At 48.3% G+C, this 15,508-nt stretch overlaps 1 protein-coding gene across 1 annotated transcript in view; it reads left to right on the top strand.

The window, feature by feature from the left end:
• Positions 1-474: 474 nt before the first annotated feature.
• Positions 475-15,508, top strand: part of LOC119464999 (chymotrypsinogen B) — a 75,725-nt gene continuing 60,691 nt past the window's right edge. Inside the window, exons 1-3 of the mRNA XM_049656336.1 lie at positions 475-508; positions 3,100-3,213; positions 8,477-8,702. Of these exons, the coding sequence (XP_049512293.1) occupies positions 475-508; positions 3,100-3,213; positions 8,477-8,702 (374 nt within the window). The remainder of the gene's footprint in view (positions 509-3,099; positions 3,214-8,476; positions 8,703-15,508) is intronic.

Here is a 15,508-nt window from a genome sequence, read left to right as displayed (position 1 = left end):
CTCGTAAGCATCGTAGCCGCGGCGTTCGTCCTGCTGGCGCTTTCGACAAAACCGCGAGATAAGGCCTCGAATGCCACAATAATAACAGATTGGGCGGGAGGAGCGCCAGGGGGCGTAAAATGCAGGTACAGGTGCACGTGGTGTAAAGGCTGCGATGTCGTTCTGAGGAACCGGAAGGGCACGCTGAGCGACGGAAGGCTGCATGGCAGCAACTTGGGCGTACGTGAGTGGCGGATTTGGTGGTGTCGGAGGGTCAGGGCGTACAGCGGAAACCAAGGAAGACAGCTCGTCCTTGATGATGTCTCGTAGCCCAGTGGACGTAGAGTGAGCTGAAGGAGCAGCAGAGCACGACAGGCCTTGTGCTTGAAGCTCTTCGCGGATCAGAGCCCGAATCAACGTGCGCAAATCGGCATCCGAAGAAGGTCGCGTGTCACAGACGTCAGGCTGTAACCGGATGGCTTGTAGGGTATCCAGATGCTGGCAGGTCGCGATGACATCATCTACGGTGGTGGGGTCTTTAACTGCTAGTGCGTTAAACGCAACGTGTCCAATGCCTTTTAAAATGTGTCGAACGCGATCGGTCTCGCTCATTGCCGAGTCGACGCGGCGGCAAAGGGAAAGGACGTCTTCAATGTACGAAGTGTACGTCTCCCCTGGTTGTTGCATGCGCGCATCGAGCTGCCGCTTTGAAACTTCAGAACGGATGGATGGCGTTCCGAAAATCTTCCGGACTTGGTGCTGGAAGGTGGTCCAATCGGGCAAGGCCCTCTCATGGTTAAAGAACCACGTCTTCGCGACATGGGACAGGTAGAAGGCGACGTGGCGAAGTTTCTGAGTGTCGTCCCAATGGTTGTACTCACTCACCCGGTCATAGTTCTCCAGCCAGTCCTCGACGTCGTCGCGCGGGAGACCAGAGAATATAGTGGGGTCACGCTGCGGGGCGGTAACGGTCCATACGGAGGCGGCTGGTTGGGGGGCAGCGGGGGTGATGCCGGAGGCTCCGGGTTGCGGTACTTGGGTCATGGCAGTGGACAGGCGGAGCAAACGGCGACCCGAACGAAGCTCCAGTGGAACTCGACGGCGTAGAGGTCTATGGGATCGATACCCAGCACCTCCACCACTTTGTAAGGCAGCAGCACAGCTGTTGTCTCGTCGCCTTTATTTGGCTGAGCCACGCGCTGAACGAAGACGACGCGCACAGTGATGATGATTATGTACAGGTGAAGAAGATGAAGGAATAATATTTTGCTCACAATATATGCGTATACATACATGCATAGCGGTCTCCATGCCACCCAGAGCTACGGTCTTCTAGTGAACACTTCATAAAACTACATGCGGCATCTCTTTCACGTACGGACACACAACGCCATCTATTGAGCAATTCATAAACTAGAGGTGGCTACATACTACTACTACTACTACTACTACTACTACTACTACTACTACTACTACTACTACTACTACTACTACTACTACTACTACTACTACTACAAAGGAGGGAACGACCCACACCCTAAGGAGCTTCGCCCCTAAAATTCATCACAGAGAACCGTTCTCGTCAGGCCGCCTTGAAAGCTTACTTTTCTGCACTACGGGCGTGTGTGCAGAAAAGCCTGCTGTGGGACTGCTGAGTATAACTGACTGGTACATGTGATAACAGTACAATAATAAATGAATTGTGGCCTTAACAAAACTGGTGACGTCGCCTTCAATACGTCAGGTCGTAACAAATGAGGAAGGTGAACAAACAGCTGTGGTGAAACCGGTCGTGACGGCGTTCCAGCTCACACTTTATACAATCGCTTGGAAGGGTCCATGCAGCTTCCTGGCAACTGATCTCTACACCGTTCAGTACATGGATTTAATTTTTTGGCACCGTAAAAACGATGGGTAGACATGCATAAGCTAGAAAAAGCAAGTAAGCAAAAGCGAAGTATCAGCCGAGTCAAAGAATGCTTACGCATTAGTAGACGATTCTCAGAATTTCTGTAGAATTTATTTTTTTATTTGTCACTGGCACGATCCATGCTGGTTTATTACCGACCTGCTATGTATCTCGTGACGTTTCTGATATTGCAAACCTCGCGTAGAAATCAGGCTGATAGTGCAGATAAGCCCACTTTGAATTTGTGGGTTAAGCGATGCCACCCCCTTCAGTCACGAATTATGATCGACTGTCGATAACTGTATGAAATTTACGTAATTTTATGCCAAGATGCTGCAGACTCGATTAAGAGCAAGTCAAGGTTGTAGAATGACTCTTTCTGCATTTTATGAGTCACCATAATTACAGAGTGATTAAGTATCTAATTGTGCACTCTGTAATGATACGTTTCTTCATAAAAAAGAATTGAATAACTAGTGTGAATTACGCAATGTTGAGCGACACATGGTGCTGAAAGCAATCTAGGAGCAACATGGTCCCGATAAGCCTATGTAATTAATGTCGCGCTGGTTTCACCAGTGGCGCACGCAGCAAATGGGTGTGCGGGCAGGATGCACGAGTAATGGTGCTAGTGGTGTGTCGTGCAAGATTAATCTTCATCCAGACACAACCAGGCTCACATATCTTGCGTAGAGTCATTGTTTAGGAGCTAATCGATGAGACTCCTGTTTACAGTACAACGCAGATGTCAGTTGCGGGTAAACGTTGTAATCATTCGCACTCCCATGCTTGTCGCCGCCACAGTACCATTGAGTGGTCTTCCTGGGCACAAGATCGCCCAGTAAATGGTTAGCTGATTTGTATAGTTACTGTCTGTCTGCGTGTAATCACGTCTACGCGGCGCTTTTGTCTTTCTTGTCAATGGCAACGTGTCAGTAACTGGTATGCTCCTCCGGTTTCATTAATATGCTGCGCCATTTTCTCTACAGAATGCTTGCCTCTGCCAGGCAGGCAGATAAAAGGGCTTCTATACAAAACCTGCACAACTGCAGTGCACCGCTGTGCTAGCTAACCAAAGCCTCAGAGAAAACGCGGGCGCCAAGTTTACCAACCGAATTGACTATAAAGAACTTAAATTTGTGGAGTGTCTTTCGCGTCACCTTTCCGTTCTTGCGTACTTAAGACGCTCTCTAACCCTGCACAACCTGCAGACCTCTGTGACGAAGATCAGTTCCAGTGCAGCAACCGTCAATGCATCCGTCTAACCGGAATTTGCAACGGCGTCATCGACTGTGCTGACGGATCGGACGAAAAGTCTTGCGGAGGTAAGCACGAACAGTTATTCTAACCATTTGGCACCATCGGCGAGCATTGCAGCACTTGGCGCTGTTTCTTTTGTCCTCTTCCTGCACGCCGCAGCTTCGCGTGGTGTTGAACTTTTCGTAACTAGATAACTGGTTGCAGTGTTATCTTGAGGTTTCTGGTTAATCTCCCTGCCATTCCGCTTTCTCTGTCTCTCTCTTTGAGGTCACATGAACAGTGAGGAGATTCTTGAAGCACTAATTTCATTTTTCTCTCACCTCACGAAGTGGAGGAAAACAAACCGGTTACAAGCTTTCTTAGTTTACTTGGCTCTGGTTTCCTTACACCTATTAAACCGCCTTGTTCCCACCGTTACAAAAATATTTGTTTCATTTTAATTATTTGTTAATTGAGTTTGCTCTACCTAATGAGTTGAGGTTTGAGTGAATATTATTTGAGCATCTATTTTGAGTAAAACTGACCAATGAGTTTAAATAAATCTGATAACCGACTTTTAACTGAAACTTTGTTGAGTACAGTTGTCATTTTCTATTTCATTTTTATATGTGTCTGGTAAATCACTTTCATAAAACAAGCGGGAAAATATGGCAAGTTTAGTGACAATTTGTCTTTCTACCACCTTTTCGTAGTTTGAGTATAATTTTTGTTATTCCGTCGTCTTACATAGTTCACTCCCTTATGAGAGAAACGTTTACTCCCTTCCTCAAATGCCAGGGGGTATAAAAGAGCCAAATGTTGGCGATGCAGTTGTATTAACAGGCACAGATAACCGCGTTACATACTTAATAAGCGACAAGACACCGATACTACGGTACGACAAGACACGGTACTATGTCCCTGCATCCAAGGGACATTTTAAGGTGTTATAAACATATTGCCTAATTGCTTAAGCTTGCTCATTTTCATAAACTTTTGTCATCGTATATGGGGCCCGATACTAAAGTACTACGTGCGATAGTCACTAGAATTTGCTTGCGTTTGAAAATGAAAATTTTATTTAAAGGAGTACTGACACTACGCTTTCCTCTTGTAATTTGTTACGTTAAATGATGGTCCGAACCCTCTGAACCCTACAAAAACATACGAGCAAGCGTCAGAATGCCACAAACAATTTACTGCTCCCTTCAGGTCAATTGTGCACTTTCAGATAATGAATCAAAAGAACAACAACGATGAAAATAATTATAATTAAAATGTGTCGCAAACATCTCAAAACCCTTCTGAATTGATCTGTGCTGCAAGTTTGATTAGTATGCCTAATGTATTTTTTTTCAGTAAAACGAGTTGGAAGCTAGGTAGACGTCCAAATGGTTGTTCTCGGTATCAGTATGTGATCGAGTAGCAGGTTCACTCCTTTCATTGTTTTCCGAAATATATTGTTATGGGGAGAATCTATATACAGAGTATATATTTACAAGGGAAGGAGTACAACGCTGCAGCAGTGGTAGATATAGCGCGCGCACACCAGACAGCCCCACCATCGTCGTCGTCATCGTTCAAGCACCAACCACAGGATCGCCGTAAGCCCCGTCCCGGTGCAATTAGGGCTCGGATCGAGGGTGGTACGGTTTAAGGCGCGAGACATGTCACTCGTGGTTGTTGCGCATGTTGACTTAGGATTTAGCGGAGCGATCTCATAGATCACATTAGTGACAGTGCCTATGACGCGGCAAGGGCCAACATATAATGAGAGAAGCTTTTCGCATAAGCCAAGGCGACGTGACGGCAACCACAGCAAGACGAGCGATCCTGGAGGGAAGTTACCCTCCGGGTGTCGGTGGTTATAGAGACATTTTTGATTGACCTGTGAAGCCGATAAGCGATCGCGGGTGACCCGGCGTGGAAAACCGCATGCACGCGATCTTGCGCGTGACAGCGACCAGCGACGCGACGGAGATGGCTATCGTGTTCGCTCGTCGCCTACAAGTCGTACCGCACGCGAGCGACGACTTTGAGCGACGTCTCCCCGGTGTTGCCGGTATGAGGGCAGCAAGTACGCGGCGAAATTGGCGTGACACGTGCTTGATTAATTTAAGTTGATGTGTTTTACTGTAAAGAGCAGGATAAGTATTTCTGAAGGTCTTGCACTAGGCTCTTATCCTTGCACGTATCAAAATTTAGTCGTTTGCACGTTCCGTGTGACAATCGGCAGTACTCGACTGATGTACAGCCTGTTCCGGCTTCGCGCTATTGGCTAGTCGCTCATAACGGGTGACGAGCGACGAAATCTATATTTCCATAACCGAGCGATCGAGCGGCAAGGACCAGCGATTTGTTCGCGCGATGGCCCGTTTCGTCGCTCGAAGCCGTCGCTCGTCGCCGTCGCGCACGAAATCGCTCTCATGGGGTTCAAAACGCCCCGGTTCCGCCCTCCCTACCCTCCGTCTGGAACGTTGCGCGCGACTGGGAGACAGCGCGCTTCCTTCCCGCTTCGTTCGCTTGCGTGCGACTGCCGGCTCACCCTGGCACGCTTTCACTAGCGCCTATAGAGCATACGGCGCGCGGGGAGGATTTTATCGCCCGTGGACTTTATACGGAACCTCGCGGGAGTGTCTATATAATTGCAAGAAAAATACGGTCAAACTGAATTTTCAATAGCAGAATTCATTAGCACATCAGGGGGTCATGCTTGTTTCGGTGAAGAAGTTTCTTTCGGCACTCAGGAGGTAGAAGCGTCATGACATCATGATGCATTGGCTCGCTATCACACGCAAGCGAAGCAAGGAGAGGCGCAAGCAGTACTCGTTCTGTTTACAGCGAAGCTTTTCAGGGGATCTCCACGGCCGTGGACGTGCTCAGTATCAGTCAGAGACAACAAAGCAGCCTGCACGAGAGCCCCGAATGGGCCGGCCGCCTCCACTAACATGTTCAAAATCGTGATTGGCTGCAGTATGCTCTTGGGAACAATTTTAGCTTAAGAGCATTTTTGTGACCACGGGCCTAGTTTAGTAGCTCAAGTACACTTCACAAAAACTGAGATACTCGATTGTCCACTCCTCAGATTCGTCTTCAAGAAATTGATGCATTTCCAGCGCTTCGGAAGAAACAGACAAAAAAAAAACGCTATCATAAACGACAGCATTCCAACTAGCCCAGCTTTATGCCATAAGTTTGTCTTCAAACATTTATTCAAGTGACATAAACCTTTTGTCCACAAGTCCTCATTCGAGCTTACTATACTGAACGTAGTACACCATTCGTGAATACAGATATTACTCAGATTCATTGAGGATCACCTAGATTCAGCGTCACATTTATTATTACGAACATTGTGATACGGACTCGCTAACACACACACACTTAAACACGCTAGTGGGATAGGTCTAATTTAGATTCAGACTAACTAGAGAGGTGTGAGTGGGAGGAACAAAGCACAGCTGTGGGTGAGCCTGAGTGCACCAGAGTGCGAGGGTGCGTCCGTGCTGAGTGTTAAACTGAGTGAATGCCGTTCAGTATAAATGGACGTGAATATGAATATCAGAAGTGCGATGAAAGGGGCTAGTTGGTGGCGCTTCATATTCGCTTCTTGCGCTATGTAGTACAAACCGAAAAGACGGTAGCATGAGTAGAGAAAACACGTACGTAGTGGTGTGCAATCCCTTTCACTGCTTCGATAATACAAGCAGGTTTTCTTCACCGGCCACCCTTCTAGCTACATCACGTAGCATGCCCAGGTAACCAATTGGGTCAACGCGAGGCCAAGCCACAAACCTTGGACCTCTTGCCTTCAAGATTTGGTTAGGTAGAATCTTTCCCGATAGATTGACCTCAGTGGCCGACTTTACTTTCTCCCGCTTACTTCGTAAGTAAGATTCCAAAAGGTGCTTCTCATAATGCCTTTCTTCTTCAATCTACTAAGTCAAAAAATACGTGGTCACAGAAGTACCTGATACGGAAGGAATAGAGGAAAGAGAAGGCATGTATAAGTGACACCTCGGTATTGTTCCGTAGCAAAGAAGAAATTGTTTTAGAAAGATTCCTGTCTTTTTTTTTTCATTGCGCATGCTTCTTTCCTCCCCTTCTTCCCAACTTCCATTTCTATGTTTCTGTCTCCTCCTTTCAGAAGAGTAGGCAGGCGTTGTGCCCCTTCCGGTGGCAGTTGCCAGCCTTGCTTTTCGCTTTCCCTTTCCTGTGTATGTTTTCAAATCAAAGAATAATAGTAATAATTGCATGCTTTTCAAGATGGCACGATATGCGTGACCTCTTATGCGCGGTGTGGTCTGCGCACTGCCTCACTGTCCTGTCTAAAGTTTGCGCTTGTTATTCCATGCAAGAGAGAACCACCTGAAAGTCATGCGTACTATACTGGCCCTCGAGAGTGATAAGCCTCAATCCTCATAGTTAGCATTGTTGCTACTAGACGTCAGCTAAATTAGTTTTGTGTCATGTTGTTGGGGATAATAGCGATGGCGCCATGTCCACGCTTTCAACAACAACCTAAGTATCAAATCAAAATAACTTCAGTACTTTTTGTATGCCGTGATACGTGGCAGAAGCGTGTGGTATAGTTTCTGGGACTTCTAAAATGTGTGTCAGTACTATTAAAACAAGTTCAGCGGTTCACAAGGAGAGCGCTTTGCTCTTCTGGTCCTAGCCGACGTCAGCCCGAGTTGCTCTAAAAGCATTATTGCCTTTCCTTTTCTAAGCATCGGAACCGAATGAAAAGCTGGACTCGTTTGTGGAAGACAGGTTCTCTGCCTATCTTCTTTTCTCATCTTTTCTGCCATTTTCATCCACCCCAGTGCAGAGGAGCCAACCGGGCGGTTGCTCTGGTTCACCACTCTGCCTTTCGTCTCCTTTCTCTTTCTGTCTTTGAATAAGTAAGTCGTAGTTGACCCTTTAGTGAATAGTCATGTTAACGTGTACGCAAAGCTTCACTTACCCCAGCTTCTGTTAGGAAAGAATAAGGTCCCTCATCGTGCATAGTCAAGACAAAATGACGTTTCCTGGTCCGTACGGATCCATCGCTCACAATGAGAAGACGGCTACGCAGAAGGCTCGTAAGTAGTCCCGTGGTGCGCTCAAGACAACTTAGGAGCCTTCTGCGTAGCCGGCCTCTCATTGCGAACGAGGGATCCAGTCCGGGTCACCAAACGTCATTTCGTTTTGACAATGGTCAGTGACCTGCTTCTTTCTGAACAATGATTTTACCTGTCCCGACATCGAACTCTCGACTACACCACGGCTTCTGCCAGATGCGTCGCGCAGTACGTCGTGCACTATACAGGCTTTAAGCTAAACTAGGGCTGTTGCTTGCGCACGCAGCCAACGGAGCACTGAAGAACATCCTGGACGTTCCGTGCGGCACGCCGGTGCATCCCCCGATCAAGCACACCGAGGACCGGCTCGTGGGAGGCACCGAGGCTGTGCCCCACTCGTGGCCCTGGCAAGTGAGCCTCGGCGAGGCCGAGTTCGAAGGGATCGGCCACTTTTGCGGAGGGTCGCTCATCTCCAGCCAGTGGGTGCTCACCGCCGCACACTGCTTGAACGAGTGAGTGCACCATTGGGATCGACGGGACCATTTTTCCTCTAATGAAGCAAATATCACTCGTATGTTAGCGTTCGACTGACGATTTTCAATGCAAATGCAGGTTAAAAACCACGGCGGGTACGAGGTCTGGCCGCATGGATTGAAATGTTGAAATCTAAGCGCGTTAAAGATTTCAATATAACTATTTCAATGCGTCAAATAACACAGCACACAGGAGAAGACATTATTGGCGCCTTAAAATAGTTATAATGAATCGATACCAACTTGCCCAACAAGAAGTTCTCTTAATCGTTAAAGAATACACGAGGATAGTAACTGAATTCACTAACCTTTCCGAGATCATTTCTGATGTTTGTTGGCTCTGATATGCTGTGGCGTTTATGGAAATTACTGAAGAGCCGTGGTTGCAGACACTTTCATTTATGTTCGCGGATCAGACACTCGATGAGTCGAGGTTGTTTCGAGCTTTTCTCTTTTTCTTTTTCTGAAAGCGAGGTTTTTTTAGCAAACTATCCTGGCCCGACCATGGCTGCCGCTGTCCTACGGAATAGGCGCGCGCCTCGTAGCACGTGCACGCGAGAGCGTATGAGCGCGCCAGTTTTCAGCAGGCCATGGAGAACAATAATAATCAACCTTCTTCTTTCTGGGGTATTACGTGCCAAAACTAGTTCTGATTATGAGGCACGCTGTAGTGGAGGGCTCTGGATTAGTTTTGACCACCTGGAGTTCTTTAACGTGCACTAAAACGCAAGCACACGGGCGTTTTTGCATTTCGCCTCCATCGAAATGCGGCCGCTGCGTCCGGGATTCCATCCCGTGAACTCGTGCTCAGCAGCGCAACGCCTTAACCAACTGAGCCACCGCGGCGGGTAATAGTCAACCTTGCCGCTACCTTGCACGTCGTACTTTCTTCGACAAGGTCACCTTTTTCGTCGTGCCATCACTGTCTCAGAGCGTGCAATCACATGAACTGCTGTTTGCGTCTTGGCTTAGATTGTGAACGGTGTAGAGCATAAGTAGATTGCATCACATCAAGATTGTGACTGGTACAGTGCATAAACATACCCATATACCGGTTGCCCCCGCTAACTCGGCCCAAGAAAAAAAAAGAACAAGAGCTATAGAGTAATCGTAGCAACTGCATATTAGCGGTAGTCGTGTTTACTTCGACGCCGAATGGTAAAGTCATACTTTAACACTTTTCTGACGGATTTCACTGTGAGACATTCCTTTTTTGTTCACCAAAACCTTGCACCACGTGGAGGGCCTGCGCGGTTGATGTGGTTGGATGATTTTCTCCGCCACCCGCGATCACACACCGGTTGCTGACGCCGGATTTTCTGCGATACGAATCGAGAGTAGATGTAAGCATGAAATGGCTGCCGGCAAAGCAGATTGGTGCCACGACGAAGACCTGAAGGCTTACTGAGCCGAAATGAACCTGTTTTGAACTGAACCTCGTTGCAATTCTCTCGTCTCGGCGACAGAACCATCCGCGGCACGCCGGACGCTGGGGCCTGGTCACGCAGCGTGGCGCCATCTCTCGAAGGAGGCGGCGCAAAATCCGCGCCGCGAAACTCACGGACCGCTGGCGTTGAAAAGAGCACAGGCAAGCCTGTCTCAGCGCCAAAAGATGACAATCAAGCGTATGGTGCACTGTATCTGCCTTTTGAACGTCGCTATTGGAAATGACAAATTAAACTTCAACGTACTAGAAGTTACAGCTTGAGTGATATGGTGAACTAACATTAGGAAGACATCGGAAGCAATATTTTTTGTAATTTGTTTGGGAAGTAACTAGCGTATGTAATGCGGTCCTGTATAAAGGGTTGGGGGCCATAAACCGCATTTTCTGAAGTTTTGAGTGATTGCCCGGATGATCTTGTTTTGCTCTCGCAGCGATATGTTGTCGTTTCATTCTCGTCTTGAGTGCCCGGGTAACGGCTCTGGATTTTGTCTCAAGCGCTCTTGAAGGTCACCTACAATGGGAGCTAAAAGCATTTGATGCTTAAAAACGGCGAGAGCGAAGAGAGCGCGACGCAGAAGGTGCAGCGGAACCATGAGGCAGAAAGCGGTATGGCAAAAGCAAGAGAAGAAAAACGTAGTGCCGCGAACGAGGTGCTTTGCGGCGACGATGGCGCCAGAGTAGCGCGCGTCGTCTGTATGGAAACAAAGCACTGCATGAGCGGAGGTTGTCTGCGGCGGCTGCTGTGAATCGCGCCCACGCGTCACCCACGCGCTTCCTTTCGCGATCTCCCGATAAACGAGGCCCTCGCGCCTCACTTCGCTCCGTTTGCAACGTGCCGCACGAGACAGATTGGCGCGCCAGCCAAGATATCGCGAAATCAAAACACGTATATTATTATTATTATTATTATTATTATTATTATTATTATTATTATTATTATTATTATTATTATTATTATTATTATTATTATTATTATTATTTGATTTGTACACATATACACAGAAGGACACAAAGGGATTAAGGAGGGAGCAAGCTGACAACTGCCACCGAGAGGGGCACAACGCCTGCCTACTCCTATAGGAGGAGGGAATAGAGGAAATGAAAATATGAGAAAAGAAAAGAGGAAATCAAGAAATGACGGAGACACAGGCAGAACAAAACAAAACAAAACAAAATAAAATAATGTCTATAAACGGGAGGCCAAGTCAGTGTCCTTCAGAAAACTTAGCAGGGCTCGATGGGCCTGGTCACGTCTTGCAGCGCTCCCCCTTGGAAAAAGGCAATCGTCAAGGGTCGCACATTGCAGCCCCATAAGTCTATACTCCTTAATTAGTAATGTGCGCTGCGCAACGAATGCGGGACACTCTAAAACTAGATGTTCAAGTGTCTCACAGGAGCCACAAAACGTACACGACGGGCTGTCCACACGTCTTTGTCGGTATAGGCGTTCGCGCACCAACACAGACCCAACCCTTAACTTGTATAGCAGTGCTCTAGCACCGCGGGGCAAGCCTCGACCACGAACACGGGGAGGGAATGATCCGTCTGCAACACGCTGGTCTGGGTGCTGCTTTAGGAGGTGTCGGCGTATCAGGAGACGGGCATTTTCAAACGTGCACGAAATGTCAGGGCAGTCACATTCATGGTGGGCACAGCTTGAAGCGAGGCGATCAGCCTCTTCATTTCCAGCGATGCCCACATGCGAGGGTACCCACTGGGCAATAAGGGACACTCCACAGGAAGTAATTTTGCCCGAAGTTTCTTGGATACTGCACAACAATGGGCTATCGGCATCTTGTCTAAGTCTGCTGAGGGCAGCACGGGAGTCTGTAATAATGACGACCTTCAAGGCGTTTAATTCTTCGTGTACGTATTTCAGAGCAACATCAATCGCTGCTAGTTCTGCAGTTGTTGATGAGGTTGGATGTAGTATTCTAAATACCCGTCTGATGCCAGTCGAAGGGCAGAAGAAAGCTGCAGAAGCGCCTTGCACGTCGCTGTGTACAGATGCGTCCGTGAATACTTCAATATAACATTCAAATTTTTCAAATAGGTGGGACTGGGCCAATTGAAATAGTGCCGGAACAGGCTGACTAGATTTTTTGTGGATTTCAGGAATTGTCAGATAAATGGGGAAGGAGCATTTGTTGCGCTTCGTCGGAGTTGTCAAAGAAGTAGTGTCTCCTGACCTGTGAGTAATGTCCACAAACAATGCCGCCATTTTTCCCATCCGAGAGAATGGGCGCTGAAGCAGCCGATTAATCAGTGCTTGGCCGTCTGATGCTCGGTGCAAACGCTCGATATGGTGTAGCGCTCTCTGGTCTGCTTGCAAGCTCAGGGGCAACTGGTGCGCTTCCGTGAGTAGTGGAACAGATTGCGCCTCACGAGGTAAGCCAAGCATGACTCGGAGGGCAACACGATGGTCCCGTTCCAACTCAGACATCACATTTGGCGGCACGTTCAAGACTGGCAAGGCATACATCACGCCAGAGAGGACAGACGATTGGTATACCTGAAGTGCTGTCGTCTGGTCGCAGCCAGCGCCCCTAGCAGTCAAGGCGGCCACATACTTGAGCAGCGACCGGGATTTGCACCGCACAGCGGTAATGGCAGGGCGCCAAGAGAGGCGATCATCGATAATTACGCCCAGGTAGCGGTGGTGCTGTACCCATTGTACCGGTGTCTCTCCGAGGTACAGCCGGCTCATGGTTCGACGAGCCCGTTGCCTTGGATGATACGCAATCGCGGCTGACTTAGCTGGTGAGATCTGCAGACCAACTTCCTCCAAGTACTCTGAAGTCGCATTCAGAGCTCTCTGCAGGATTCCACGAAGACGTGGACCGTGGTACGAAGGACCGCTGATCCACAGTGCAATGTCATCAGCATAGATTGCTATGCATATTGGAAAGTGTGCTTCCTGAGGCAATCGGCTTGGAAGTCCAGCAAGTACACTGTTGAAGAGAAGCGGCGACAAGACGCTGCCTTGTGGTACACCGCACTTAACAGGGCGAGAATCACTTGTTGCTCCTCCAACACGCACTTTCATGTGGCGCTCAGATAGAAAGTTTTGCACGAAATGAAGCAGTCGACCCGAAATTCCCGCATTCCTAAGGGCGATAATAATCGCCTTATGGGGAACCGAATCGAATGCTTGCTGTATATCCAAGAAGAGCATGTATGCAGAGTGCTTGTTTTCTCGAGCAGACTCTAGAGATGAAACGAGGTCTGCTATGCTATCGAGGGCTGAACGGTGACGACGAAAGCCGCTCATGACATCAGGAAAGAAATTAAGCTCTTGTAGCCTGCCATCTAGACGAAACAGTACCATTCGTTCCATCAGCTTCATAACATTAGAAGTTAGCGATATTGGCCGGTAAGACTTTAGGTGTTTTGCAGGGCGGCCGGGCTTTAAGACTGGTATCACCACAGATGATTTCCAATCATTGGGGATCAGAGACGTTCGCCACACTTCGTTATATGCGTCCAAGACATTTTGATGAAAGGCCTCATCGATGTTTCGTAATGCCTGGTACGTAACACCGTCTTCACCAGGGGCAGTGCGACGTTTGGAGAGGCTGAGGGCGTGACGCAGCTCTTCGAGAGTAAAGTCTGTTTCATCCATCTGGCAGGCTGGACCATAGCAGAACGTTGTGATGTTCTGACTTGTCAGAGGATTAAGGTCATTGTTTGCGTTGTCACTTGGCATAGGAGGTACGAAAAGGTCGGCAAATGCTTCCGCAAGAATTTTCGGAGTCCGGCCAGTCATTATGCACAAAGCAGCAGTTGGATTCTTGCAGATCTCAGGAGTGCGAAGAGCCTTCAGTATTCGCCAAACACTTCCAAAACCATTTGCCGTATGCAGTGAACTACACAGTGCTGCCCAGCTCTTTCGACGAAGTTGTTTTGTGTGCCGCCGTATGGCTGCGTCTAGGCGGTTATACACCGTCCAATCGGAGCTTCTTTTAGAGCGCTGCGCTCTCCTGTAAGCGCGGCGTCGACAGGCGCGTAGCCTCAAGAGCTTAAGATCAGGGTTCGGTTTATCTATGCCCCGCCGTCGTCTTACGGTAGCTTGTTGAAGACACTCGCTCACCAGTTTAAACAACTTGTCGTGCGATGGGGCCTCTGAAATCAGCTGACGGAACTTGTTCCAGTTCGTCACTGTGTAGGCGGCAGTCTGGCGGCTAGGAGTATGTTCTGGAATCAACCAAATTGGTAGGTGATCTGAGCCCCATGGGTCAGATTCACATGACCAGGCAAGACACACATCTCTTGTTGATATCGCAAGGTCGATGGTGGACTGTCCCTTCCCTCTGCCGACAAATGTAGGTGAGCCGTCATTGAGTGTTTGTAGATCATGCCTAACAATAAGCTCGTTGATCTCTATCCCACGCTGGTCTTGTTGACGAGAACACCAGCGAGGATGGTGAGCATTGAAGTCCCCACACAGCACAAATGACGGGCCACACCGAGAGACTAAGAACTCCAATAAGGTGGTGTCTGAAGATCGTGTCGGTCGATAATATATACTGCCACAGTCGTCGTCGTATCTCTGAGACTCACAGTAACGGCTGTACATTCAAAATCGGCATCGCAGATATCACTTGTGTCAATAACTGCAAAATGTAGGTCAGCTCGGATGTATAGCGATGCTTTTGAAGTATTTCGCGGATGCGTGGCGTCCGTACACTGGAAGGATCCGCATGCCGGCACTGTGCATCGAGCGTTGCTGTGGATGCCTACGTAACCAGGAAGTCTGAAATCATCTTTTCTTACATTGGTTTCTTTAAGTGCTATAACATCTGGCGGGGTGTTCATTGCGAGAAGCCGAAGGACTAGATCCGCATGCCGCGGTCGTCAAACCCTGCACATGACCAAGCTTTAAACATTTGCGGCACTGTAAGGGTCTTGGTACGAAAGGCCGAACTGGGTATCGCACTAGTCCAGCCTTTATATGACTAGGCAGTTTTGCACAGTCGAAAAGAATCTTCACACACTTTGACGAGCCGAGCCGCCGAACGCTGATGATTTTGCATGGTGGCGTGCAAACGATCATACTTTTTAACACGTCGTCTTGAAGTTCGAGGTCAACATCAGATATGACGCCAGCTGCTACATCCGCGCCCTGTGGTATGTAAGCCCGCGTGTTGACACCACAGAGTTGAGACAGACCAAGTAGAGTTTGCACCGTCTTCTCATCTGTTGTGTCCACGGCAATGATATTTTTCCTTGGGTTCACTCGAACCTCTTGAATAAGACCCGGTGCCAGTTTGAAGAAAAAATCATGCAGTTTCTGTTTGGAGATGGCATTCAGGCTTACCATCACGTCGACCGGTACGAA

This window comes from Dermacentor silvarum, chromosome 9, assembly GCF_013339745.2.
Source record: "Dermacentor silvarum isolate Dsil-2018 chromosome 9, BIME_Dsil_1.4, whole genome shotgun sequence".
In the NCBI taxonomy this organism is placed as follows: domain Eukaryota; kingdom Metazoa; phylum Arthropoda; class Arachnida; order Ixodida; family Ixodidae; genus Dermacentor; species Dermacentor silvarum.
Note: the sequence above shows the minus strand (reverse complement) of the source record. Positions and strands in the feature narration are given on the sequence as shown.